The sequence below is a fragment of the Hippocampus guttulatus genome, chromosome 5 (assembly GCF_054856545.1).
Source record: "Hippocampus guttulatus isolate MCC_2025c chromosome 5, RoL_Hgut_1.0, whole genome shotgun sequence".
NCBI lineage: Eukaryota > Metazoa > Chordata > Actinopteri > Syngnathiformes > Syngnathidae > Hippocampus > Hippocampus guttulatus.
In genome coordinates, this window is record NC_141265.1 from 5649095 (window position 1) to 5676677 (window position 27583).

General features: G+C 39.3%; 3 protein-coding genes across 3 annotated transcripts; all 3 read right to left on the minus strand.

The window, feature by feature from the left end:
* Window positions 1-2425: 2425 nt before the first annotated feature.
* Window positions 2426-5916, minus strand: LOC147204727 (arrestin domain-containing protein 3-like). Its single transcript, XM_086110833.1, has 7 exons — window positions 5911-5916; window positions 5128-5494; window positions 4815-4875; window positions 4183-4354; window positions 4015-4102; window positions 3671-3927; window positions 2426-3445 (listed from the first exon to the last, which is right to left on the minus strand). The coding sequence occupies exons 1-7, from the start codon at window positions 5914-5916 to the stop codon at window positions 3320-3322; spliced, it is 1077 nt and encodes a 358-aa protein (XP_085966959.1). The 3' UTR covers window positions 2426-3319.
* Window positions 5607-26494, minus strand: LOC147204728 (uncharacterized). The gene is made up of 12 exons (XM_086110834.1): window positions 26151-26494; window positions 25993-26053; window positions 25743-25890; window positions 25545-25641; window positions 24799-25055; window positions 24414-24652; window positions 16682-17016; window positions 16523-16583; window positions 16261-16396; window positions 16081-16177; window positions 6722-6978; window positions 5607-6306 (listed from the first exon to the last, which is right to left on the minus strand). The coding sequence occupies exons 1-12, from the start codon at window positions 26395-26397 to the stop codon at window positions 6094-6096; spliced, it is 2148 nt and encodes a 715-aa protein (XP_085966960.1). The 5' UTR covers window positions 26398-26494; the 3' UTR covers window positions 5607-6093.
* On the minus strand, window positions 18313-21766 carry LOC147204729 (arrestin domain-containing protein 3-like). The gene is made up of 6 exons (XM_086110557.1): window positions 21362-21766; window positions 21207-21267; window positions 20973-21120; window positions 20791-20887; window positions 18994-19250; window positions 18313-18847 (listed from the first exon to the last, which is right to left on the minus strand). Exons 1-6 carry the CDS (start codon window positions 21603-21605, stop codon window positions 18599-18601), a joined length of 1056 nt encoding a protein of 351 aa, XP_085966683.1. The 5' UTR covers window positions 21606-21766; the 3' UTR covers window positions 18313-18598.
* Window positions 26495-27583: the final 1089 nt, after the last annotated feature.

A 27583-nucleotide genomic window follows, 5' to 3' on the forward strand; every position in this document is an offset into this window, starting at 1 on the left:
TTCTATGTCGTTTTTTTCGGCTCAAAAACGCCTTACTATATATACTATGTCATTTTTTCCGGCCAAAAACGCCTTACTATACAATGTCGTTTTTTTCGGGCCAAAAACACCTTACTATACTATGTCGGTTTTTTTCGGCTCAAAAACGCCTTACTATATATACTAAGTCGTTTTTTTCGGGCCAAAAACGCCTTACTATACAATGTCGTTTTTTTCGGGCCAAAAACGCCTTACTATATATACTGTCGCCTTACTATACATGGTTGTTTTTTTTTGGCTAAAAACGCCTTACTATACATGGTCGTTTTTTTCGGCTAAAAATTTTGTCCAAAAATGCCTTACTATACATGGTCGTTTTTTTCCGGCTAAAAACGCCTTACGACATGGTCATTTTTTTCGTCTAAAAATTTCGTCCAAAAACGCCTTACTATACATTGTCATTTTTTTGGGCTAAAAACGCCTTACTATACATGGTTGTTTTTTTCGGCTAAAAATTTCATCCAAAAACGCATTACTATACATGGTCGTTTTTTTCAGGTAAAAAGACCTTACTATACATGGTCGTTTTTTTCGACCAAAAACGCCTTACTATACATGGTCGTTTTTTTCGGTTAAAAACACCTTACTATACATGGTCGTTTTTTTCGTCCAAAAAGGCCTTACTATACATGGTCGTTTTTTTCGGCTAAAAATTTTGTCCAGAAACGCCTTACTATACATGCTCATTTTTTTCAGTTAAAAACGCCCTACTACACATGGTCATTTTTTTCGTCCAAAAACGCCTTACTATATATACATGGTCGTTTTTTTTCGTCCAAAAACACCTTACTATACATGGTCGTTTTTTTCGGCAAAAAATTTCGTCCAAAAACGCCGTACTATTCATGGTCGTTTTTTTTGTGCAAAAACGCCTTACTATACATGGTCGTTTTTTTCGGCTAAAAATTTTGTCCAATAATGCCTTATTATACATGGTCGTTTTTTTCCATCCAAAAAGGCCTTACTATACATGGTCGTTTTTTTCGGCTAAAAATTTCGTCCAAAAACGCATTACTATACGAGGTCGTTTTTTTCGGGTAAAAAGGCCTTACTACACGTGGTCGTTTTTGTTCGGCTAAAAACGCCTTACTATACATGTTCGTTTTTTTCGGCTAAAAATTTCGTCCAAAAATGCCTTACTATACATGGTCGTTTTTTTCGGCTAAAAACACCTTACTATACATGGTCGGTTTTTTTGGGCTAAAAACACCTTACTATACATGGTCGTTTTTTTCGGCTAAAAATTTCATCCAAAAACGCATTTTCGGGTAAAAATTTTGTCCAAAAATGCCTTTTTATACATGGTCGTTTTTTTCGTCCAAAAATGCCTTACTATACATGGTCGTTTTTTTCGGGTAAAAAGGCCTTACTACACGTGGTCGTTTTTTTCGGCTAAAAATTTTGTCCAAAAATGCCTTTTTATACATGGTCGTTTTTTTCGTCCAAAAATGCCTTACTATACATGCTCGTTTTTTTCGGCTAAAAATTTTGTCCAAAAACGCCTTACTATAGATGGTCGTTTTTTTCGTCGAAAAACGCCTTACTATAGATGGTCGTTTTTTTCGTCGAAAAACGCCTTACTATAGATGGTCGTTTTTTTCATCTAAAAACGCCTTACTATACATGGTAGTTTTTTCGGCTAAAAACACCTTACTCTACATGGTCGTTTTTTTCGGCTAAAAATACCTTACTACACGTGGTCGTTTTTGTTCGGCTAAAAACGCCTTACTATATACATGGTCCTTTTTTTCGGCTCAAAACACCTTACTATAAATGGTCGTTTTTTTTCGTTGAAAAACGCCTTACTATACATGGTCATTTTTTTCGTCTAAAAACACCTTACAATACATGGTCGGTTTTTTCGGCTAAAAATGTCTTACTATACGTGGTTGTTTTTTTGTTTCGGCTAAAACCACCTTACTATACATGGTCGGGGGGGGGGGGGGGGTTCGGCTAAAAACGCCTTACTATATATATGGTCGTTTTTTTTTCCGGCTAAAAACGCCTTACTATACATGGTAGTTTTTTTCGGCTAAAAATTTGGTCCAAAAATGCTTTCCTATACATGGTCGTTTTTTCCGGCTAAAAACGCCTTTCTGTACATGGTTGTTTTTTTCGGCTAAAAACGCCTAACTATACATCACTGGTGTCAAACTCATTTCACATGGTCGGCCACATACGGCCTCGGTAGATGTCAAGTGGGCCGGACCATTAAAATGATACCATACTTTGCTATAAACAACCAAAATAATATGTCTTTCCTTTGTTTTGGTATCAAGAAGCACAAGAACATTTTGAAAATGGTGAAATTTAATGAACGTATCTTTTACAAAGCATTTCATGAAGCACCTTACATTTCTTTCAACAAATGTGCATTTTACTTTTATCATTCACATATATGCATTGCAACTGATCCCATTGATTGTCCAACTTTAACAAGTAATTGGTATTTAAAAATATAGTAATGCACTTTATGATTAAACAAGATTTATAAAGAAAGGAAGTTTTAAACCATTTACATGTGCATATAAAATCGAAATGTAATCCCTGCCTACACCTTACAAACTAAGGAGAGTGCTATTAAATGTGTAAATGTGAGAGTGCTATTGATAGCGTCTGCCTTCATGGTCTGTCTCAGTGACGGACTGAGGCTGTTGTCTTCTTCTCTGGTCAAAACAGTGTCCCCTCGCGGATACTCAAAGAATTGCACCTTATTAAAAATATTCATTCTGTGTCTTTTATGCATTTTTTTCATTTTTAAATTATCCTGCGGGCCTGATTTAACCTCGCGCGCGCGCGTATGTGTGTGTGTGTGAGATGAATGGAATTCCGCATCGGCGTGCAATTGTAAAACAAGGCTGTGTGTTGAAAAAATAAATCTGAAACTGCATTTAAGGGTGGCTCAATACTGGCTGGCCATATACGGGCCGGAGTTGTAAATTGATTTCTGGCCCAAATACTTCACTCCACAACTGGCCCTCATCTGGTTAGCCAGAGTCAAGCCAGTGTCTCCTTTGCCACTCCTGGGCCGTGTTCGGCCCACATGCATTATGCCAGTGAATCCGGGCCAGATGCCTTTGCTGACTGGGAGGGGGTGGGGGGTGTTGAGCCTATCCCAGCTGTTTTGCCGAACTGGTTGCCAGCCAATCGCAGAGATACAGGACCGGCATCACAATATAGATTTTAAAGCGGAAGTCACGTTTCTTTACAGCAGTGTTCTGTGCAGCTCCAATAGCCCAGATGCGATATTCTGCTTCACATTGCATTTGCGGAATTTGAATTAAGTGGCAAAATCGATCCCATGGACGATTTTTGGTTTTTGATTATATGGTTGGGAAGAAGCCAGTAGAATGACCAGAGGAAGTTTGATGTCTGGATCTCTTGCCAGTGGCTCACCAAGCGTGACCTGCAACCAAATATAACATTTAGAATGAGCACTTATTAGCTCATTCTTGCAAATAAAACTCACTCAAATCAAATCAGTGAGAGCAAACAGTTTGGTGCACTTTGGAATGCAAATGAGGTCTGGGTGCTGGGACAGATTTCCACAAATACAACATAACAACAACAACAAAAAAAACAGGAACAAAAAAAACCCGGACACATCTAAACTAAGTTCAGCCACGATTACCTTGAGTGTATATTCGAGCTTGATCATGGAGCAGTTGAAGAAGGTGGGGGAGAGCTGCGGTGGGATACGTAGAACATTGCTTATGGTGCGACTGCTGCGAGCTGAAACAGATTCTCCCGTACCGAAGGGGATGTCATTTGTGTGCACAATAGCCTCGGACTGAGCAACAAACATTTGTTTCTCACAAAGGAAGAATTTGGGTGTTACGGTGCGATTTGAGCTGTTGATGACTTCAACCCACACTTGCATCGTTTCACCTATGAGGAGTGACAAATGTACGTCATGTAAGTCATACAGTAGTCACATTCAACATTCATTAGGCACGGCCGCTGAAATGCGTTCACCTTGCATCAGCCCCATTTTCTCCGAAGTAACCCTCAAAGTAACCTTTCCAGAGCCATGAAATGAAATTTTGGTTGCGCATTGCCGTTCCTATAGCAACGATGATACAAAGTCAGAAAACAAATTCTCTGACAGGAATATTCTGTGGATTCATTCAATCAATTGCATACTTGAAGTCCGATGATCAACATTTCTGATTTGGAGGCAAAGGGAAACTCAGACTTGGTCAGAAATGGGAACTCAATTTTGCTTTTGTGGACGCTCCAGATTGACAGAGTCAATTGAGCTTGTAAACCGTATGCGATTCTGCCCCATCTTCCATCATACGACGAAGGCATTTCTCTGCAAAGAAATTATCATGAGTGGTAGGGTCTTTATTTGGTGAGGAAATATAGGGACATAAGTTTTGGAACACCTGGCCAGACAAGTCAGTCCCCCCAGGATTGTGATGGCTACATAAATTTAAATTATATTTGACAAGATTTCTTGAAGACACAAGTGGTGAATTCACACAAATCCCATAATATATTGTATGCCATTAAAACAGTATTACAGTTTACAAACCAAATGTTAATAAACTATTGGTCTACTTACCCCGAACCTCTGCATTGGCAACAGATCAGCCATTCTCTGTGTATTGTTTCGCTAATAAAGAGTCACTGACTTTTGTTTTTGTCAAAATGAGGACGTAAGATTCACAAAGTACTAATAAATCAAATCCAAGCCCCGATCATCCAAATTCTGATTTAAGAGGTGCGTCCCAAGACCTTTGTCCACATAAGTGGAGACGAAGAGTACTCACATGTTTGGAATCTCAAAGGTAAAAGGATACCCATTTCTCCCTTGATGAACGATTTCAGATCCTTGTAGGAAAGAAAGCGAAAGTCGAAAAGGATTTGGCACAATCAGCAATCGTGCATGTTTGGAGGAACTTGTCAACTCTCTTCTAGAGCATTGCAATGAACTTTACATTTTCCTGATAAGCCCCCCCACCCCCCCACTCCCTAAGGGGGAAAAAATAAACATTTGGCCATTGTGTGAATAATTTATGGCCATGTTATGTAAGTAGCATGCAATGGCCTATACTACATGTTTGGAAAGAAAAAAATACAAACCATCTCCTCTATTTTTATCCTGAAGAATAATGTGTTCCAAATAGAAATATTTCTCCTCATCTCGGTGGAGCACTGTCATCTGTCCATCTCGATCAAACCATTTGACCTCAGCCTTTCCTTTCGCGCTGACCATCAAACACTTCACTTTGGTTTCCTTGCTGGCCACCACAGTCACTCTTCCAGAGAGGACATCTCCGGGAGAGAAAGTTCCTCTTTCATTCACTTTATCGTATTCCACAGAGAAAAGCTTTATCGACATGATCAGGTCACATTTCTCACCCCTCTTCTCGGTGATGAGGAGTGGACGGAGGCAGAGCTGATGCAATCCTGTCAAGCGGCCGATCTCTCTAAAAAACTGGACTTGTATCTGTGTCACAAGTGGTCACGTGATCAAGCCCGGAGGTGTCATATTCACACAGGTAACCCGAGCGGCAGCCTCAATTCGGCTAATTCCGATGAAATACAATGCAAATTAAGACTGAAGTCGGAATTCCATTTATTTCAGTGTGCGCAACACATTATTCAGCTGTATGTACCATTCTTCTCCACTGGCCCTGAACAATATGATCGGGGGCACTGTCGATGATGAGTTGTGAGTTTATGAGTTGTGTGTGTATACGGTTAACTGCCTAAAACCAATGATATGTCTTGGGGGGGGGGGGTTATTAACATAATTCATTACAAATTTTTAAAAAACAATAAATATATCATACTAAATATAATATAAAACATATACACACATAAATATGAATACACAACTGTACACTGTACATATCTACATACAGCCATTTTGTTGCAATTTGTTTGCTTGTACTGTACATCCACTTCGTTGAATCAATTACAAACGATTGCCACCTATGAGCAACTTTAAAAGGACTTATATAAACCATGCTTAGATGAAATCTGTTTACATGATATGGATTCCATGTCCAAGATAAGCAATATAGAGCAATAGCTTATATTAGCTCAGTAGTTCATAGGGGTGTCCATAGATCGGGGTTTTCGTGGTGGGTTTCCGGCACTCCATATTTGCTGGTGTGGGTTTGGATATAGAGTATCTCCCAAAGTTAAAGTCTTCATCAACTTTTGATGTTGTTTGGCGGAATGCAGACTGGTGGGTAGTACAACTATTGGCATGCTCAGGTAAGTGGAGCTTGAGCCAGTCACACCCAAACAGATCTGGAGAAAATACACAGAAAATAAGATATTTTTTTTTCATACAAAATGTCCAGCTCCATCAAAGATGGTAAGATTGGGTCATTACACAAACAAAAAGTCTGTAGTGCTGTGTACCCCCCGAAAAAGGCAAATATACATTTTCAATTACTTTTCCTTTGATATTTGATGAAAGGTTTCAAACAAGCATAAATTTCCAATTGACTTTTTGAAGCGCTGAATGGGAGAAGCTGGGAGGAGAACGGTTATTGGAAGATGGTGTTGTCCACAAACCATGGTCTGAGTAAGTTCCCGCGCTTGTTGGGCATACACCAATCTTTAATCGACCAGTTGGGATTTGAGCCCAATGATGGTTTTTTTTTTTTAACAATAAAAAAACGCGTATTCTGATACGTGTACATTGCCTGGTCTGGCTTACCTTCAATATGTACTGAAGTTCGACGGGTGAACCCATCGAGATGGTGGGAGGTATCCCTCTTGGGATGGTGATCACATCCGTTACAGTCCCTTTGCTGTGAGCGCGAAGAGGCTTGGCTTTTTTCTTCACAATCGGAAACACTCCAGTTATCCTCCTACCCGGGGAAATCCGACTTTGCTTCCTGTACAATATGTACTTGAGTGTGACTGAACAAGGTGACTGGTTGATGATGTCCACAGCGACTTGGATTCCTTCACCTAGAGGATGAGAGAATGATTTGTTTATGAGTCCAGAATGAGTGCAACTTCATTGAAGAAGAACAATGTGTGATGCTCAAAAATCAAAATTACAGTAGACACTAAGAATGATGGATTTTTGCATTTAATGGGTAAAACTCCTCATAAAACCATACTGTACATGCAATTTCAGCAGACTTCAGTATCATGTAATGAACAAAGAAAACATATATTGTATATATACAGTATCTATATGTGTTTATACTGTATATATACAGTATATAGATATAAAACTAGATACTTTAGCCACAGTTATCATTGCAATAGGATTCCTCTGCTAAACACAATGCAGTGCAATTCAATTTGATTTGAAAGCATGATGCAAAGAACTTATGCTATGCAGTACGATGAGTTTGTTTATTTATCCGCCATAGAATGTCTCTTTTTTTTAAATGTTGCAATTGAACAACGCCTGGCTCAAACTTTGCAAAAATGAGGCATAAGGTGCAGTGCAATATTTTTGAAGAAACGATCAACCTTTTCACAACTGCTTACAAAAATAAAAACAACAACAACCCAGAAACAAAAACAAAACAAACAAAAAACCCCCACCTCTAATTAGTATTGCTGTAAACAAGTTTTAAAATACTCAAAATACATTCTGTATTTTGTACCTATGCTCCAAGATGTAGACGAGGTATTGGAAGGCCTCATTTTCCGTGAGACTGTCCTGCTGTATATCTTTTCAGATAAAGAAGGTTATAGCTGTTAACCAGTGGCACAAAAAAAAAATTGCACACTTAGCTGTTAACTCTTTGTGAGATATCTATGTATCTATCTATCAACATACACATTATCCACCTATCTAGCCATTTTGTCATCTATCTATCTACATACACATATCTCTCTCTCTCTCTCTCTAGCTAGCCATCTATCTATCTATCTACATACACATTATCCATCTATCTAGCCATTTTGCCATCGATCTATCTACATACACATATCTATCTATCTATCTATCTACATACACATTATCCATCAATCTAGCCATTTTGTCATCTATCTATCTACATACACATATCTATCTATCTATCTATCTACATACACATTATCCATCAATCTAGCCATTTTGTCATCTATCTACATACACATATCCATCTATCTCTCTAGCTAGCCATCTCTCTAGCTAGCCATCTATCTATCTATCTATCTATCTATCTACAGACACATATCTTTATATCTATCTAGCTATCTAGCTAGCCATCTATTTATCTATTAGCCATCTGTCTATCTATCTATCTATCTATCTATCTAGCCATCTATCTAGCCATCTATCAAGACGTCTATCTATCTACCAATCTGTCTGTGTGTCTGTCTGTCTTTCTGGCTAGCTAGCTAGCGTCACTTGGGGTAAGATGCCACCCCCAATCCGGAGAGAGCATTCCAGGGGGCTTGGTATGCCATTCTCCGGAAGCATCCCCCACAGAGAACTGCCAGAGGGATACCGATGAACGCCTTTCGACGACCCTGTGGATGGTGACCATAATCTCGCATATCAAAGCAACTGTAGAATGGTGCTCGTGGGTGGATAGCTAAAGTCAGATTTTTTATGGTTTTGTTCATCAGACTAATTTTTGCTATTTGCGGGCCATTACAGTCCCAAGACAGTACAAATTGGGGTGTTCAACTGCATGATTTCAAGTTGTAATATCACCATTCACCACTAGATGGCCGACATGGCTGAATTGCACTTGCATTGGGTCCGATGCTGCCCTATACAACAATGCTAGTAGGCCTTTGTGCGGATTTGGAATGACGTTCAGGTCTAACACAGTCCCTCAAAAATCTTTTTTTTTTTTTTTTTTAGTGAATTGAATTTTTTGAAAAAATGTACAAATGACTTCTTGCACTTAATGATGTTTTCTTGTTCAGCAATTTTGTGTCATCCTTGAATGGTCATTTTTATGCAAGAGAGCCCTTTCCACAGGGTAAAAAAAATGTTTGCTGCAAACCCTTTGTTGTAGAAGAGTGGCGACGTTATATGCATTGAGAAATATGAAAAATGAAACATATTAAGAGCGTGTATTTTGCACATACTTTGTTCCAATTTGAATTTTTTGCTCAAACATTAGGATGAAAATAGGGTCATCCAATGTGGCCCCCCGAGTAGCACTTATGCAAAATTCTGGGCCCCTCCATCATTTAAGGTGCCCATCCCTGTAGTAGAAATAGAAAAATTAATCGCAATTATTTCAGGAAAATTGTGTGATTAATTACTATCTTTTGCTCTATCATCACTCACAAACACACACACGCACACACACACACATACATTATACATGTACTGCAGGGGTACCTAACCTTTTTTGACCGAAAGTCGACTTTTAAAGCAACCAACCTCCCGTGATTGACCCGATCAAACACACACACACACACGCGCACACACACACACACACACACACACGCACACGCGCACGCGCACGCAAGCATGCGGATGCACAACCATGCAAACGCACGCATTTGTACGCATGGCCACCACGATGAGTAACAGCGGTAATGGCCCCGAAAATGAACTCAACCAAAAATCTACAGACACACAAATCTTTTTTTGGGCACCCCTGATGTACTGAATGTGCAAACATTACCCGGATTGTAGCCCTTCGATTCAGTGGAAACAACAAATGTTACTGTTCCAGAGCCAAGGCATTTGACAAATGTCTTGATCCAAGTATGCTGGGGTTCCTGCAAAACAAATTCTTCTTTGAAACAATTGCTCTCATACCAAGACAATTTTGTGATCTTCATTTGTTATGAGCAAAAATATAAGAAAATGTCACCATAATTGGAGCTATATCCATGTCTTCGTTTGGATGGAACAGGACATCTTGTTCAACGATTCCTTCTATATTCATTGGATGTTTGAAATCTGGATCTGAGAAAATATGACTAACAAGTTACGCATATCAGTGCGCCCTCAAAATCACATGCTAAAGTGACTGAAGAAAGAAGAGTATTTGAAAAACTTTTACATTTTAGAATGGAGATCAATATGCATTACCTTGGACAAAAAAAATCTTCTTTGGTCATCGAAAATATCTCCTTGTAGGAATAGTTTTTCAGGACAATTTGCTCGACAGTTCACTTTGCATTGATGGTCTCTTCATTTGTGAAGCAAAACGAGTCTGTGGCATGCAACTTCATAAAAGAAAACCTGTTTAACAACTTGCCGTGGAATGTAATCCATTGTCAAATGCCGATGTGTTTTTAGACTGGATCTACAGTGGAAAATTTTGTGAAGGGCGGTGTTAAAATTTTCCATGTGAAGTCTAGGGACCTCGCATGTAAACTCTCATTAATTGACGTTGTGTGTTTAAAAATAGCAACGCACATGAATGGCCTTTTTTTTTTTTAAGTCCCAGAATTCTCTGGTACATTTCCATGAACTTCGTTCAAAACCGAAACTTTCCATGAATTATTTAAAAGTACAAGTTAAAATAGTCAGAGAATGAACAATGTAATTATCAGAATGCGATATGGCTTACATCTGAAAAAAAAAAATCCTTTGTTTGCATGTACAGTGGATTACATTGAGTTTTGAAAGAAAACAAAAAGTAAAAAAAAAAAAAGAAGTTCTGCATTAAGCTAGCCTGCAACTTTTCATTATCACCTTTAATTGCTGGGAATATTCTTAAAGGCAATGAGAATGCAAATTTGTGTATGGGGAGAAAGCACGGCCCGAGATACGATGCATGATCATGAGAAATGTGGCCAGTATGGCATGTTCTCATTCGATACAAATTGTTGAATGACAAAGCTCGAGCATGTCAAAACCAAATGGTAAGTGGAGCTGCAGTGTTAACGCAAACATACAGTACATCTGCATAACATTTTGTTTACCGGCATTAGCTTCTGCTAATAATGTTCCAATAATGCTCGGCTAAGTGGTCTACTTGGAGTTAGGTTATTTATTTATTTATTTTTGGGGGGAGTGTTTGGAGGTCTCATAAGTCACACCGCGACACTACTTGACAAGTGCATGCGTGTGTCTAAAAATATGGACTTTCTCTTTGCACTTACTTTAAATGCTTAAATGTGGCAGTTGTGGTTTTGCCCAAGGCAAGGCAGACCTGTTTTTTTTTCTTAATTGACTTCGCAGGTTACTGCTATAGAAAACAGAGTTAACTTCTGATAAACAGCACTTACTTGAATGCACTGTAAAGATTTAATTCTAGACCTTGAGGTATTTTTGATTGAAAAAAAAACACGTTTCAGACAACGTATGTTATGATGGCAACCGTGAGCTGTTTTAAATTATAGATTTTTTTTTTTTTTTGCATCATTTGTCTCCTTTTGAGCGTGCAGCGTTGGCAGTGGCCAAAACACAAACACGATTGCGGGCAGGAGTTTTAGGCCCGATTTTCTAGGTACCGGTAAACTGTCCAAAGCCTCACGATGGAGAATCCGTGGGTGCCACGGCCAAGGTCTCAGAAATAGACTGAAAAGTCCACAGTGACAGGTCCTTGTGGGTTGATGAATTTCAGTGGCAGTACCGCAACACACCACTTGATGTTGCTCTCCCTAAATCAACCTTTTTTTGGATTGTCAGTTTGCTTAGTTGAGTTACTCGAGGAAATGTCTCCGTTTTGAGCCATTGAAAGGACAGGCGGTGGTTCGAGACAGCGAAGTCTGGGCATCCATGTAAAAACTGCTCTCTCAACAACCTGCACCTGGAGGAAAATAGATGGAGGGGTGGACGTAACTTCCATTTCTCATCTGTAGATGGAATCAATATGATTCCTTTTCTTTCTTTTTTTTAAATCTAAGGATTTATATGATGCAAATGAAAGCACAGTATGTCTTCTTCTTGTCATTATTTCAACTGAGATTTCACTTCACCTTGACCAATAATGACTGCACTCAAAACATGAATTTACAAAACCAAACAGAATCCTTTTGGCGTTGTAAATTTGGAAGAAAACAACCCCCCCCCAAAAAAACCCTAACTACGCATTATACAATGGAAACAGATCATTCTTTATTCAAATTGTTATGTTAGTAAAGTTTAACCACAACACAAGTGTTCAAAATTCACTTGACTATAATCACGTCCAACAATAATTACAGTAAAACAACAACAATAATCATAATTATCGTCATATCTTTTATGAATAATATGGTTGACTCTTTTCTGGTTGTATCATAGGTTGGAATAATCAGCTAAATATAGCGATGTGCCAAGGCGCTGATGCGTGTGCCGAGTAAACCGGAAAAGAAATCTACGGAGCGCGCATCGAGGCATGTGTTGATTACGCTTGTGGCCGCGCCCGAAGCCTCGCGAGACGGGCTTCCCACGTCATTGCCAACACATAGTGTCGCGGGTGTTTCGAAATAAAACGGCGCACCGAGACGACAATGAGCTGATAGATGACACTGACACACCGAACTCGCATCTTCAAACCTCAATTCAATTCGTTTTGCAATGGGCGCACCCCACCATCCACAACGCAAAAGAAAGAGAATATCCCCAGTCTGGGATCATTTTGAGCAGATCTCTCCTAAAAAGGTACAAATTATAATAAGCAGTGTGAATATATATATTGTAAATTATTGTGACAACACAATGTATCCCTAGTTTTAAGGTCTTTCTTCAACTTGCTGATATTTCAAAAGGAGAAGTGTAAACTTTTTTTTGGGGTACCAAGAAAACACTTGATCTATGTTGAGACATTATGAAAATAAGGAGACAACTCAAATAGAACCACGACCAGGTAAGCCATTTTAACATGCAATGAAAAAAAGAGCATAGCTGGGAGCTGCAAAAACTACCCAAACCTTTACAAACTAGCAAAAACCTATCGGAAAAAAAAACCGTTTGAAGTCAAAAACATTGGAAATGCTAGTTTTCCTCAATAAAAATGAATGAAAGGTGTGTCTTGTTCCTTGGTTACATGTCAATGTCTAAAATAAGGCAATCATTCTTGCAAGTAACACACGCACATTCATTCACATCAAATCCAAGGTATCATTTTAATCACTCTGTCTGTCGTGACTTTTATTTTCCACATGATGGCGCAATAGAACAAATGAAGCCTCATGATGCTTCGGCCCAGGAGCAAACCAGCTGGATGGAAAGCCTCATTGCTCATGATGCTTCAGTTTACCATCACTAGCTAAATATGATTCATTAAAACCTCAAAAAGTTCTGGTGAAAAGCAACACCGTGTAAACATTGTTGTGTCACAGTGCGCACATCGTCATTCAAAATGAAACAACCTTTAAGCGTACTTTGGGTTTCCCAGCAATGTTTTAACTCCCTTATGATTAAATCTATTGCTCTGTCCCAGATCCTGCTTTCCTGGATGCTTCAGTGAATGAAAAGAAGAAATTAAAATGAGAAAAAGACATTTACAAATTTGATGCGTAAACAAAAAACTATATGTACTTCTACATTTAGATGATAAAAATTTGAGGATATGATGATATCATTTGACTCGGTCTATCAGTGAGAAGATCCGGTCTGTGTTTGTGGGGAGGCTGTTCCCCACAATCTCGTGAACAGCCTCGACTATCTTTTGACGAGCCTTCCTTTCTGCAGCCGCTGTGCAGTGCCGTGATGCTGGTGAAGAATGTCTGCGATGGTTAATTTGGGCAAATTTTGTAACACCACAAACAAAAAAAAAGAAAAAAAGAACACCACCATTTTTCAAAACCACAGAGGACAGACCCATGACTTAGAAATACACAGGATGATGGTACAATCCATTATTCATTAACGCCAGTTGTGCAAATGGTTGTGTGACAAGCAGAGAATGGTCACGGAAGACAAGTATTCTCTGTTCTGCGAACTTACGAGTCGGTTTCAAACAGACCTGCAATAAAGACAAAAAAAAAAAAATCAGCGATCACATCAAACAACATATAGTCGTGTATATTAAAATATTTGGAATATATTTCTTAAACATTTTCTTCTGCGTTTATGCCAAATTGACAAAGGTGCAGTGATATAGCGTTGGGTCCTGAAGGGATTGGGATATTGCCCAATGAGGATGAGAGCACAGCAATGTGGATTTGCAGACAAGGGACGGATGGGTGAGGCAGGAGGAGGGACGAGGACTTAAGTTGGTCCTTTTTTTATTTTTATTTTATTTATTTATTTTTAGTACCGATCAATTTGGGTCGGTACAGCAAAGTACCAAGTCACGTGAAATCAAATGATAGCATGTTTTGGTTCCAAAGCGCATCTTTCTAAGTTGGTGACTTCCCATGTCACACATGGACACCGTAGAGCAGAACAAATCAGTGTGCTGATGTCACTTCTTGACAAGCTTCGCCACGCAAGCTGAAAATACATTTCTGGGTTTTAAGCGAGTGAGTTGTAGCATCGTATTTCTTTCATAAATATGCCAACAGAGTGGTACAATCCCTCCAAATCATTATAGAAATCAATTGATTGAAGGAATTATAATCATGATCATTTCAAACAGATTTTTTTAACAGCACCCGCCTGACCACGCGACACAACTATGGGTGGTGGTGGTGTTGGGGGAGTGGCTTGTTAGACACTGATCTACCATCTCCAAATGTTCAGCCACAGCGGCCAATTTGACATCATCCGCAAGTGGAGATCATTCAGTTCTTTTAAATGTACTTTGCGTGCGCTGAGCTTTTGCATCTACATGCCATAAAGACCGCGTGACTCTCTCTGCACTGAATTTAAAAAGAATAAGGGGATCCGCTTCCCCAGGCTGAGAGTTAGCTGTGTTCCCTCCCACAACGGTGCAAGTGCCCTGTTCTACCTGCGGTAGTCCAGCAAAATAGCCAAGAGGAAAAAAAAAAAAAACCCCTCCACATGCTCGCCATCAGGAATTTCGGGAAAATGGGTTGATTTTCCCCAATGGCTGGTCTAATTTCTGGGCTGGTCAAACCGGGTGACGGCTGCCCCTCTGTGCCTTGTCGCCAACTTGCTTTTGGAGTGTAATGCCCGCTGTATGACCCTCCCCATTTCCCCGGCCATCGAACAATATTCCCCAGACAAATTTTGGTTCCAGTCCGTCCCTGTTCTACCCCATTCAACAGTGGGGAAAAAAAGTTTGCAACAAATTTAGGTTAATGTCAGACCCAGTATCTGATGAGTCTTGGATAGTTAGAACATTGATTGGTGGAGTAATGTCAGCTTCTTAACCTCACAAATTAAAAGGATTCATGTAATAATCACAAAGCAACAAGCAAACTTTTTTTCCATGGACAGTCATACTTCGGTTTTCGACCATAATCTGTTCCAGAAGGCTGTTCGAAAACAGATTTGTTCAAAAACCAAAAACACACTCTTAAAAAAAAAAAAAAAACTTTATTGAAGACGTCTGCTCACAATAGAACGCTACTCAGGGAAGCGTCACTTCATCGTGTAAGGAAAGCGGGACGAGTCAAGTGGCGCATTCAAGTGCGCTCAGTTTGGTCAAGAATCGATTTTCGGTCGAAATCCGAGGCATAAAAAACTCGAATTTTTGGTCGAGAACAGAGACATTTGAAAACCGAGGTTTGACTGTATATGCAAATGCATACAGTATCTAATATTTGTAACATGAGTAAGTAATACGTGCAGAGTTATTTAATCGTTAGATTGTTACATTTACATGTTCTTAGAGTTGCATCTGGCCTTTTGAGGACAACTATTATGCTGATGTGTCCCTCGGTGAAAATAGTGGCAGTGTAGTGGTTTACCTTGAGTCGATACTCATTCTTGGCTACACCGAAGATGGGACCAAGTAGTTTTTCCAAGGGGATCTTCTTGGTAGTAGTAACTCGGCTGTCTGCAGCAATGACGTCAGCCTTGTATAGATTTTGAAGTACCTTCGAAGTTGTGATTATCCTCTGACCCGGAAGCAGTATCGTTTGCTTCCTGTAGATTGTGAATGTGGGTCTCACTGAAACAGTTGACTGGTTGTTGATTTCGACTTTGATATTCAGAGTTTCATCTGTGGGATGAGAAAGTGTGTATGATGTCATGGGTCAAACAACAGAAGTGCACTGGATTCTTCAATTATCTGTTCCAGTGCGAATTCATTTGTTCAAATTTTTTATGGGTGCATGTTTTTGTGTGTACAGTGCTTAAAATAACATTACCTGCTTTGTAGGTTATTTGTTCAGTGTAAACATTCATTGTTACTGTTCCAGAGCCAAAGTGTTTGAAATTATGCTCTATGCAAACATGTTGAGGTTCCTGAAACACAAATTAGCTTTTTTTTCAAAAACGTTGGTTTTCTGCTATTTATTGATGTATACAAACAAAGTGAAAAGTGTCACCATGTGTTGAGAGTCATCCGTGTCTTCCTTTTGCTCAAATAGGAATTTGGTTTTAACCTTTTTGTCCCTCTTCTTAGGTTGTTTGAGCTTTGCTTTTAACTTATGGCGAGCCCAATTTGAGGAAGATGTCATTTCTCTGTAAAAAAAAGCAAACAAACAAAAAAAAAAACACTCAATACATTAAAAAAAAAACAACAACAACAACATTGGATTGGAGCTGAAAGGGAAAAATATGAAGATCTGTGACAATGGTGCCAAATACTTGTCAGGAATCTTGAAGGAAAAAGGAAACGTGTGTCTTCCTTCGCCAAGTGTTTGGGGCCCTGAAAAATGTTTTTACCAAAGTCAAAAATATGAGTTAGTCCATTGTTTAATTACCCCATAGTTACTGCCGTAGGTAAAATGTTAACAGACTATTTACCTGTTTTCAAGAGATCTTGTTTCACCTTATAGAAATGCTCCACAGATGGGAAGGAATTTGTACGAGATCCATATCTTGTTAAGAAAACATCTGTCAGGTGAAATTTTTCGTATCCTTCCACAATTAATGTTAGTGATTTGATTTCAGCATCCTTCAAAGTTTCCACAATGACTCTTCCTTGGATTGTATCTCCATTTGTAAAATGAGTTTTCCCATCTACTTCATCATGTTCAATTAAAAATGTTTTGATGGTCATTTTCAAAACATAGAAAAAATAAACGATAATCCTGCAAGAACACGGTAGTTGGGTCAAGTACGTGCACAGCAGCGGTGCGCTGTCTTAATGACAATCTTTATGGTTCAAAGCTGGTTAAATCTTGTTCCTGTTAGCGTGGGGTGTGTTTGCATGGGCGATGTCATTTTTTTGCGTGCGCATCATTCCAATGTGATTTGATAGTTACTTTGGATTGCGATGCCTGGTTGACTGATAATTTTAGCATAACAATAGGCATGCCCTGTCTATGGTTAAATTGCTCCCAGTCAAGTTGCAAAGTAAACAGAGGCTTGGCTTTCGATCGTACACCAACCAACTTTGTCAAATTAGAAATCAGTGCTGGCGAGTGGATGCAATGAGCTTTAAAATTTGGCTTTGTTTGGGAAATACTGCGCTACGGGTGGGTTGTTCCTGGCTGTTTCAATGTTGTTGTTTCAAAGCCCTAACTTTTGTGGGGGGAAAAAAAAGTATACTTTTGGTTTTGTGGACGCAACAGTGGTTGTACCTCATAGGAGCTCACATTCAATGTCAATAAAATAACAAATACTGCGCAGATCACTTTTCTATTTTCGCAGGTTGAAGTTGAGTAGGAATGTGCATGAGAATTTTGGTGACAATCGGTCACCATTTTTGGCCACGAGGTGACAACAGAATGTGACAAACCAACCCATATTACAATACTTGCCTCCTTCCGTCAGTGTCTGGCTGATGTGTCAAGTCAATCAAGTAGTCTCCTCCCACTTTTGCAACTTGTCCTGAAATTTGTCTCCCAATAAAATCACCATGGCCACATCATGCAAAAAACTTCAAAAAATTTCCGATGCGCTTATCCTCACAAGAATCGCCGGCCAGCTGTCTTTGGGCCGTAGGCGGTGGAAACTCATTCTTATGACGTAAATAGAATAAAAACAAAGTTTGTTCTGAAACTTTCAGAGTATGCTTAACACATGCCTAAACATCCACACAAAAGCCACATAAATTTTCGTGAGAATTATGGCAACACTTGGCAACGCCATCCTGCAATTTTAGAGCATAATAGAGCAGGAAACAAGTCCAAATGAACAGAATGCCCCCATATTATGTGAACAATGTCCAATACGGCAGCGTACAGGTTATGTCATTATCCATCCACCCATTCATCGTCTTAAAGCTTTTTTTCGGAATCAGATGCCATTGGTATTTGCACTTTTATTCTTAATTGACTAATCGAATGCTGGAAAATTCATTTTTGAGCCGTGTGCTCCTTTGAATTTCCTGATGAAGAAATGGATTGGATTTATTGAGTGTTCGGATCCCGCGACAGTAAAAGGATCTTACATAAGAACTGCTGACTTCACGTGCACCATTGATGGATCAGTCATTCTGTCATGTAGTGTATTTCCGAAAAGAGTTTAAAACACGCAAAGCCAAATGTAGAAATATAATGACCTGGCGGAGGTAGCAACTTACAATCATGAAGTAAAAATGTAAAAAATAAAAATAAATCAAAACTTAATACAGATATAGCATTATAAATCACCTGGAATTAGTTTGATGGCAATTTTTGAACAACAACAAAAACATTTATGCGGGTTTTTTTCCATTTTATTTGAGATGTTTGCTTTATTTCCATCTCTCTACAGGATATTATTTCTTTCTGTGATTTAATGAACACTTCCATATTTGTCAGAATTACTCAAGGGGGGATACACAGTGTGTGCTCCATATGGTGGAGGGAGATCCGAAGGTTGGGGTGCTTGGTTCCAGCTCTGTTGGTTTAAACCCCCGAAATCCTCAAATCCATAGGCAGCAGCACCTGGATGTTGATTTCTTGCTGGAGTCTCAAAGGCAGGTAGGACAACGATTGGAAGTTTGATTTCAGGGTCTGTTGCATATTTGACATCCAGATAGATCTGTGAAAAGTGTTTGTTAGTTTCTGAAATCGGTTTTAGTCCTCATGCTACTTTTTTTTTGTTTGTTTCTCTGCCACTCTTTTCATTAGCAGTGACTGTATCAAATGGAATGAACCTCAAAAGGTGCGATAGAATTTTTGGCTTACCTTCAGCCTGTATTCCAGCTTGATGATGGAGGAGTTCAGAATGGAGGGAGGCACATTCCTGGGGAGTGTGATCATCTTCTCCATTATCTCTTTGCTACGGGCATTAGTACTCTCAAGTTTATCCTTCACAATAACCTGTGTGTGAACTCTTCTGTGACCTTGAGCAAAGAAACTTTGCTTTTCGTACAATTCAAATTTGGGCTTTAAGTCACGGGATGAATGGTTATGAATTTCAACTTTGACTTGCAGAGTTTCACCTGCAGGGAACACAAAATCACATGTGTAGTTGCATCAGTGGGGAAGTAAATGGATTGCAACTGTCAACGTACATATGTACTCTTTATTTTTATTCCAATAGTGCATAAGTATGAGCATACACATACAATATTTGACACTTTATATAGCCAGCGTAGAAAGAAAAAAAAATGGGAAAGAAATTGCAAAATTTACGATCAGCATTCACTTACATCAATTTCTTGCATAATGACTTTTACTTTGCTTCCTCCAGCTTTCATTTTTATTACTTTTATCCTCTCTTCAAGCATTAAAGCTTTTCTTTTCTTCACACCTTGGTCTCCAAAGGTCCGTTTTTATAGCCATTTTAGCAATGCAACGTCCGTGCTGTGTCTGAAACTAACAATAACAAATACTTCCTGTACTACTGTGCATGTGTAAGCCACTGTGGTGTTTGCTGTTGCCGTTTCTGAGCTAAATAGTAGGAGTCGCTGTAGGCTGAGGTTGGATTAGACTTTAACGGAAGGCTTGTTTTCCGTGTAGTGAATCTCGTTGGGAGGCAAGGGCAGAGAAAAATATTTTGTATAATACAACAGGGGGATTTTTCGTTGTAGGGGGAGCAGAAAAGGGGGAATGGTTTTAACGCATGAAGATTTTTTCACACTAGGGGGGTATTTTCGCCCATGTAGGTTTCGTTGTAGAGGAGTTTCACTGTATTGGCGCACTATAAGGCTCAAAGGAAAGCATATAATTCTCTCAAAAGCCAACAGTGCGCCCTATAATCCGATGCGAGTAATATAAATAGACTGTAACTCTCTTTATTCCTCAGTGAGTTGTTTCCCTGTTCGTGTTCCAATGCCATCTAATGGTGATTATTAGCAGGACATGTGCTTTCGCCAACTCACACTAAAACAGACAACTACTTTCTGAGCTCTGTGTGGCCATTATGAAAGGAAGATAATACCAAAAGCATAGTTAAGTACTGACTACAAGAAGGAAGAAGGAGACAAGCAAGACTTCTAATGTGTGCCTTTTTGTTGAATCAATTGTCTTCATAACTTTTGTCTTTCATTTATTGTGTTGAAATGCCATTTGTATTTGTATGTTTCATGTCCGTGTTTGTGACCAGTTCTCAATGTTACTGCTGCAGCGGTTGTGAAGGCTCTATATCAATAAAGCAGTATTCTATTCTATTGTATTCCCTTTAGCGTAGTACCATCTAGTGGATGCGCAGCATAGGCGCAGCCACTGTTGTAGCTTAGATTCCATGCGCCTCATAATGCAGTGCGCCCTACATATGAAAACAGTTTTAAAATAGGCCATTCATTGAAGGTGTGCCTTATAATCCAAAGCGCTTAATGGTGCAGAAAATACGGTAGTTCATTTCCAGTGTACAATTTGACACAAATGCGGTAGGTAGAACGGGACGAATGTCTCTGCCTTACTTTGTTAGATGTAGACAATTGTTTATTGGAATTATAAGCATGACTGTTGCGCCCCAAGTTTCACCTATAGTGTTGTAAAAAATATCATCTGTATACAGTATTAAAAATAGATGCTTACCTGGTTGGTATCCCATTTTCTTGGTGTAAACATCCATTGCAATGGTTCCAGAACCAAACACTGCGAGTTTTTTATCAGTGCACTCATGTTGAGGTTCCTGAAAGAAACAACAAGATCCATTTCTTCAACATGCACAACCACACCAGTTTTAAACTGCAATGAATTTGTTCCAAATTTCTCACCATAAGTCCAACTATATCCATATCTGCTTTGGATACAAATGTGAAGTGGGCCTTTGCTGTTTTTGTCAACTTCATTGATTGTTTCAGCTCCGCTTTAAGTTTATGAACGATTCTACCAGTCGAGGCCTTGAATGACGATGGCATTTTACTGCAGTACAATTACATGTAAATTAGTTGGCCTGAAAGCATACAAGCTAAAGAATAATAATCAGAGGACTAACCACATTATTTTACCCGTTAGGGACTTTGAAGGAAAAGGGGAGCACATGCCTTCCTTGGGCAATGAATTCAGTACCTGGAGGAGTGAAGCATATATATAACGTGTGCATTCATTACAAGGCTCATCACGAACATTGTCTCCTAAAATAATGGATAAAGTGATACATTACCCGCTCTCAAGATATGTTGTTTGATGTCATAATATTTCTCATCAGACCAGTAGTAACGATTGTGTTTCCCGTGATGTTCAACCCATCGAACCTTTGCGCTCCCTTTTCCGATGAAGGTTAGCGATTGGATTGGCGTTTCTTTTGAGACCTCCACGACGATCCTTCCATTGATTGTGTCTCCGTTTGTGAAGATGTTTTGGCTGTTGATGGCGTCATATTCAATTGAGAAATTTCTGATTGTCATTTTCCAGGAATATAGTATATAGGATTATAACATTACAAAAGAAAAATAAATGAAAATAAAAGGAATACAAGTACAGATGACAGAAGTCTCTGGTAATCTAAGCAGAAACAGACTGTACGGTTGAGCCGACTATTACTAAGAACGGGTGACGGTGCGGCCGTAAGGCATAGAAAACCTGTTCTTCTTGTCTGTCACAATCAGAATAAGAACACATAATGGCAAGGGTGTTGTTTAAGCTAAGCAAGTCATGTTTCTTCTACTCTAAAACTCATTGAAGCATATGGATCACCTCAAGGGGCAATTAATTCAAGTACAGTAGTCAAAAAAAAGAAAAGAAAAATTATTTGGTTTTTCACAATTCACTTTTTTTTTTTAGGTGGTCAGATCTAGACAAAACCTGTTTTTCTTGTCTGCCCCCCTGGAAAACAACAAAAAACTAACAAGGTGGCACTCCCATATATGCATAACTTAATCCCTACTATTCCAGAGCCAAAGGATTTGACTTTTATTGGGTGTAATCATGCTGAGGTTCCTGAGACACAAAATCCTTCTCTTACCGTGGCCTTCTGCTGGACACCATTTATTGATTAATAAACCTTATGCCGCTCACTCTGAACAACCACCTGTTCATTTACTGTAAAAAGTGCTTTTAGTTTGCATTTATTCTCCAATGTTTGAGAGCTAAATAGTCTTATGAAGTCAAAGTATCAACAGAAGCTAGTTAGGTGTCTTCGGAGAGATTACTAACGTGAACTTGTGTGCTCTCACACGCAGCCTCACATCAGGGTTCATCAGTGTTTATTCTGCGATCGGCAAAACTGAATATGAAATCCACAAATACTAAAGACATCACTATGACTATGGAAAATTAAACTGCATAACACGACTATCATGATTGAAATGTGAAGAGAGACGGGCATTTGCCAATTGCAGTTCAGTCATTTGACCAATAGATGACAGAGGTGCACAGTGCTCTTTTAGCTTCTTTTGCGAGAGATTGTACAAACTCAGCACAGGCTGCCTGCTTGCTCGCTTCTGCACGTCCTGTCTCTCCCATGTATTTGAGAATGTTTATCATGATTATTAAAAAAACAATAACACTAATTTATTATTATTATTATTATTATTATGTCCGCTCAGTGGCTAATGCCGACTCAAAGATTTATTTTGTTAACAAAGGCATAGCTTGTATATCATACACTAACTACCTTCGTCAAAAAAACAAAAACAAAAAAACAGGCTTATGGGATGCACACATTGACCTGTAAAAATAGCTTTTGGTTATGTTGAAAAGAAATAGTGTAATAATAATAATAATAATAATATACATTCCATCCATTTATACATTCCCTTTCAAAGCACTCAAGGACACTTTACAATCAAATTAAGAACAATAAAACCACAGATAAAATTATACTGTAGTTCTAGATACTGCCCCCCCATCAAGTAATTCCATACGTTTGTCAGTATGAAGCTACTCAGGATAATTTTTTATTGATTTATTTTTGGTTCTGTTGAGCTCACAAAGTAATTTGCACGTGTCGTTTAGCATATAGCATCAGTTACACAGTGGCTCGGCTGAAATGGAAATTGCCATGACTGATTTAATGACAATGGACTTTCAGAGAATTAAAATAGAAATTATGTGGACATTTATTGTATTTTTACAAGGCAAAGTGTTAACCCCAAAGTGCAAAGATAAGTTGAAGATGTTTATATATGCAACTACACAGAAGCACCGGTACCTCATCCAAGTGTGCTCCCCAGAAAAACGCTAACACACCATTGGACCATTTACATTCCGATTTCTCCTCCAAAGTCAGTCATATGAAGCACGCAAGTCAAAATACGGTCATTCATTGTAACATTTGGTAACCATGAAAGAGACACTTTAGCTAGCTAACAGATGCAGCAACACTTTTCCTCAGAGCCTCTTCCAATCTAGTCCGACCACAAGCACACTGACACACTTTTGCACGCCACTGAGAGTACACGAGATGAAATCACGACAGAGGAAAGAAACAGATGACATGTTGTTCACTGCAGGTGGCTCTTTTGTAAGGACTCAAACAGACATTGACTGTTTTATTTGAAAATAAACTTCAAACAAGCATATTTTTTAAAGTGTTCAAAAGTTGTTACAAAAAATAAAATACAATTGTTTGTTTGATTTTTATAAATGCAACAGATGATTTTTTTCACAGATACAAAAAAGATATATGCAACGTTATCCTCACTTGCCCTAGCCCCTAGGCCGGGGGTCAGCAACACACGGCTCTCGAGGCGCATGCGGCTCTTTAGCGCCCCCCAGTGGCTCCCTAGAACTTTTTCAAAAACCCCTGCCCTAGGCTATGTCCTCAAAGTTAATACTTGATGTTGATGAAGCAGTCAGTAAGACATCAGTTTGATCCAAAAATTAATTGGATCCTGTATTGTTTATCAAAATAAAAGTACCATTTTGACACATTATCTACATGTATTGATGAAGAAATGCATTGGACTTATGTGTGTGTGTGTCTGTGTGTAGTACAAATTATTTTTTTCAATATTTGAATATTGCAATACTAAAAGCCACTTACATAAGGACACTGTGCCGTTACCAATGCATACACACCTCATCGATGGATGCGTAATTCCATCCACCCATCCATTATCTGAACCGCTTATCCTCACGAGGGTCGCGGGCGTGAGTTTCAGGGACAGTGCTTACTACAGTGGACAGCTTATTAGAGTGTTCCATTAACCCGCCATGCATGTTTTTGGAATGTGGGAAGAAACGGGTGATAATTTCTTTCAGCAATTGGTCACCTTTGATATTTATAATCACTCAAGGTGGGATACTCAGCGTGTGCTCCGTATGGTGGAGGGAGATCCGAAGACTGAGATGCTTTGCTCCAGCTCTGTTTGCGTGATCTCCCAAATTGCTCAAATCTATAGGCAGCAGCAGGACCCGGAGGTTGTTTTCCTGCAGGAACTTCAAAGGCAGGTAGGACAACTATTGGAAGTTTGATTTCTGGGTTTATTGCATATTTGACACCCAGAAAGATCTGCGAAAATGGTAATATGTTAGTTTCTGACATCATTTTAAAGCTTTATGTTATTCTTTTGTTGTGTTTGTGGTATTATTACCATAACCAGTTATTGTATCAAATGGATTAACCTTGATCAAAGTGCAACAGAACCTTCAGCCTACCTTCAGTCTGTATTCCAGCTGGATGATGGAGGAGTTCAAAATGGAAGGAGGCAAACTTCTGGGGATTGTGATCACCTTCTTCACTCTCTGTTTACTATGGGGAGCAATACTCTCAAGTGTCTCCTTGAGGACGTTCTGTGTGCAAACGTTCCTGTTTCCTTGAGCAAAGAAACTCTGCTTTTCGTACAATACAAATTTGAGCTTCACGTCACGGGATGATAGGTTATGAATTTCAACTTTGACTTGGAGATCCTCACCTGCATGGGAAGACAAAAATCACGTGTGTCATTGCACCAGTGAGCAAGTACACGGATGACAGTTGTCAACTTATTTTTTTCATACATTGTGGCACACCGCATTATAAGACGCAATCTACAATGAATCCACTAGATGGAGCTACACGCAAGGAAAAACCAACAGAACGATCAGATGTCAGTAAAATGTATTCAATAAAGCAGCGTCACAGTTCACGTAACCAGCAGCAAGTTATAACATTGACTCGTTAACGTTGAACTCTCTTGCCGCTGCTCTATTTCCGTGTTCAACTGCGTAACCGATCGACTTAAGTTTGAACTCTGCGTTGTCAGCATGTCTTGAGCAAGGAGCCATTTTGGGGTCGAAATGTTACCATAATGACCATACACAAGGCACATCGGATTTTAAGGTGCGCTGTGAGCTTTTAAGAAAATGGCAGGCTTTTAGGTGCGCATTTTAGTGCGGAAAATACGTTATGTATGTATGTTTACCTGGGTGGTATCCCATCCTTTGTGTGTGAACATCCATTGCAATGATCCCAGAACCAAAGACGGTGATTTTTTTATCCGTGCAATCATGCTGAGGTTCCTGAAAGAAAGAACAGATCCATTTCTTGAATCAATGACGGACTACATACAAGTCCTTTCAAAAGTTCAAACTGGGATCAATTACTGTTGCAAACCTCTCACCATAAGTCCTGGTATGGTCATGTCTGCTTTGGAGACAAATGTGAAGTGGGCCTTTGCTGTTTTTGTCAACTTCATTGATTGTTTAAGCTCCGCTTTAAGCTTATGAACAATTTTACCGACGGACGACTTGAAGGAGGACGGCATTTTCCTGCCAAGTACAATTATACCTAATTTTAACTGGCTTGAAAGAAAACGAGCCAAGTAAACAACAGACATGAAAATAACCATAGTACAGTATGGCATCGATTACCTGTTAGGAACCTTGAAGGAAAATGGGAACACATGTCTTCCTTTGGGAATAAAATCAGTACCTGGAGGAATGAGATATGTCCGGTAATTTGTGCTTTATCCTAATAAAAGATCGTGACCAACATTTTGGACTAAAATAATGAATAAAGCATGCATTACCGGCTCGCAAGATACGTTGCTTGATTTCATAATATTTCTCATCGGACCAGTAGTAGCCACTGCTATGTTGCCCGTAATATTCGTGCCAGCAAACCTTTGCACTTCCTTTTCCTATAAAGGTTAGCGATTGAATTGACGTTTCTTTCGAGACTTCCACGACGATCCTTCCATTGATGGTATCTCCGTTGGTGAAGATGTTTTGGCTATTGATGGAGTCGTATTCAATTTGGAAATTTTTAATGGTCATTTTCCAGAAATCAGTACAAATGAAAAGATGAGCAAACAAAATACGAGCAAGAATTACGAGAGCCTCTGGTCAATCCGAGCAGAAATAAAGAGTCTGGCTCAGGTGACAGAGTGGTGACGAACAGGCGGTGGGGAGGATACAGATCCAGAACCTGTTTTTCTTGTTTCTCATAACCGGATTGAGAACACACTAAGGAAAAATGCAGCAGCAACATGGAGGGACACAAGCCAAGCAGCATAAACAACAAAGATACAACCGATGCGGAAAAATTTGATTTTTCCGATGAATGGGTTTTATTTTAAGAGAAGTGATTGATGTTGTCGGCTCCAAAAATGATTCGTGACAAATTTGTGCCATCCTAAAAATCACCAGCTTGGCTTTGAAAACTGAAATCTAGGGGGGGGGGGGGGGGGGGGGAATAAAATTCATACTGATAATGTGTATTTTTGTTGTTGTTCAAATACAATGACAAAGCTATGAGGGTCATTCAATAAAAAAAGGTGAATTTTTCGGTCGAAGGACTTCTAAGACAGGTAGGTAGTTTTTTTTCCCCAACGTAGTCTCCCAGCACTGTCACACACTTTTCCCATCTCTGCACAAGCTTCCATATTCCCTCAGCGTAAAAAAACTTTGGACTGATGTCTCAGCCAGTTGCTCACAACACTTTTGACTTCATTGTCACTTTCAAACTTCGTGCTTTTTGTGAATCCTTTTAAGGGACCAACCAGGTGAAAGTCTGAATGGGTAAGGTCTGGGCTGAAAGGGATGAGGGAACAGTTCCCAGCCCAGCTCGTTGATGGTCTCCACCGTTTGAGCTGCTGTGTGAGGCCTTGCGTTGTCATGATGCAAGATGACTCTTTCTGACCCCTGGACTTGTTCTTTACGACTGTCTTGACCTGGCTCAGCAGTTTACGGTAGTTGACACAAAGTTCGAAAGTGAAGATGAAGTCAAAAGTGTTGTGAGCGACTGGCTGAGACATCAGTCATAAGATTTTTACGTTGAGAGAATGTGGAAGCTTGTGCAAAGAAAAAAAAACCCAAAAGCTTGTCTGTCTTAGAAGACCTAATACCGAAAAATTCATCTTATTTTCTGAATGACTCTCGTAGTATGAAAGAAACAAACAAGTGGTCGAATTTTCGAAAAGTGTGCATCGTCTGTCCGGTGAGTCCACCAGTGAACTACCGT

Coding starts and splice junctions, on each gene's coding strand:
- LOC147204727 (XM_086110833.1), bottom strand. Junction 4,355..4,814: donor ACCTTTGAGATTCCAAACAT/GTGAGTACTCTT, acceptor ATTTCTTTGCAG/AGAAATGCCTTCGTCGTATG. Junction 3,928..4,014: donor GAAAATGGGGCTGATGCAAG/GTGAACGCATTT, acceptor CACTCCTCATAG/GTGAAACGATGCAAGTGTGG.
- LOC147204729 (XM_086110557.1), bottom strand. CDS start 21,605: ATGACAATCAGAAATTTCTCAATTGAATATGACGCCATCAACAGCCAA. Junction 21,268..21,361: donor ACAACATATCTTGAGAGCGG/GTAATGTATCAC, acceptor TCACTCCTCCAG/GTACTGAATTCATTGCCCAA. Junction 20,888..20,972: donor TGGATATAGTTGGACTTATG/GTGAGAAATTTG, acceptor TGTTTCTTTCAG/GAACCTCAACATGAGTGCAC.
- LOC147204728 (XM_086110834.1), bottom strand. CDS start 26,397: ATGACCATTAAAAATTTCCAAATTGAATACGACTCCATCAATAGCCAA. Junction 16,178..16,260: donor CGGATGACTCTCAACACATG/GTGACACTTTTC, acceptor TTTGTGTTTCAG/GAACCTCAACATGTTTGCAT. Junction 6,307..6,721: donor AACTTCAGTACATATTGAAG/GTAAGCCAGACC, acceptor TATTTTCTCCAG/ATCTGTTTGGGTGTGACTGG.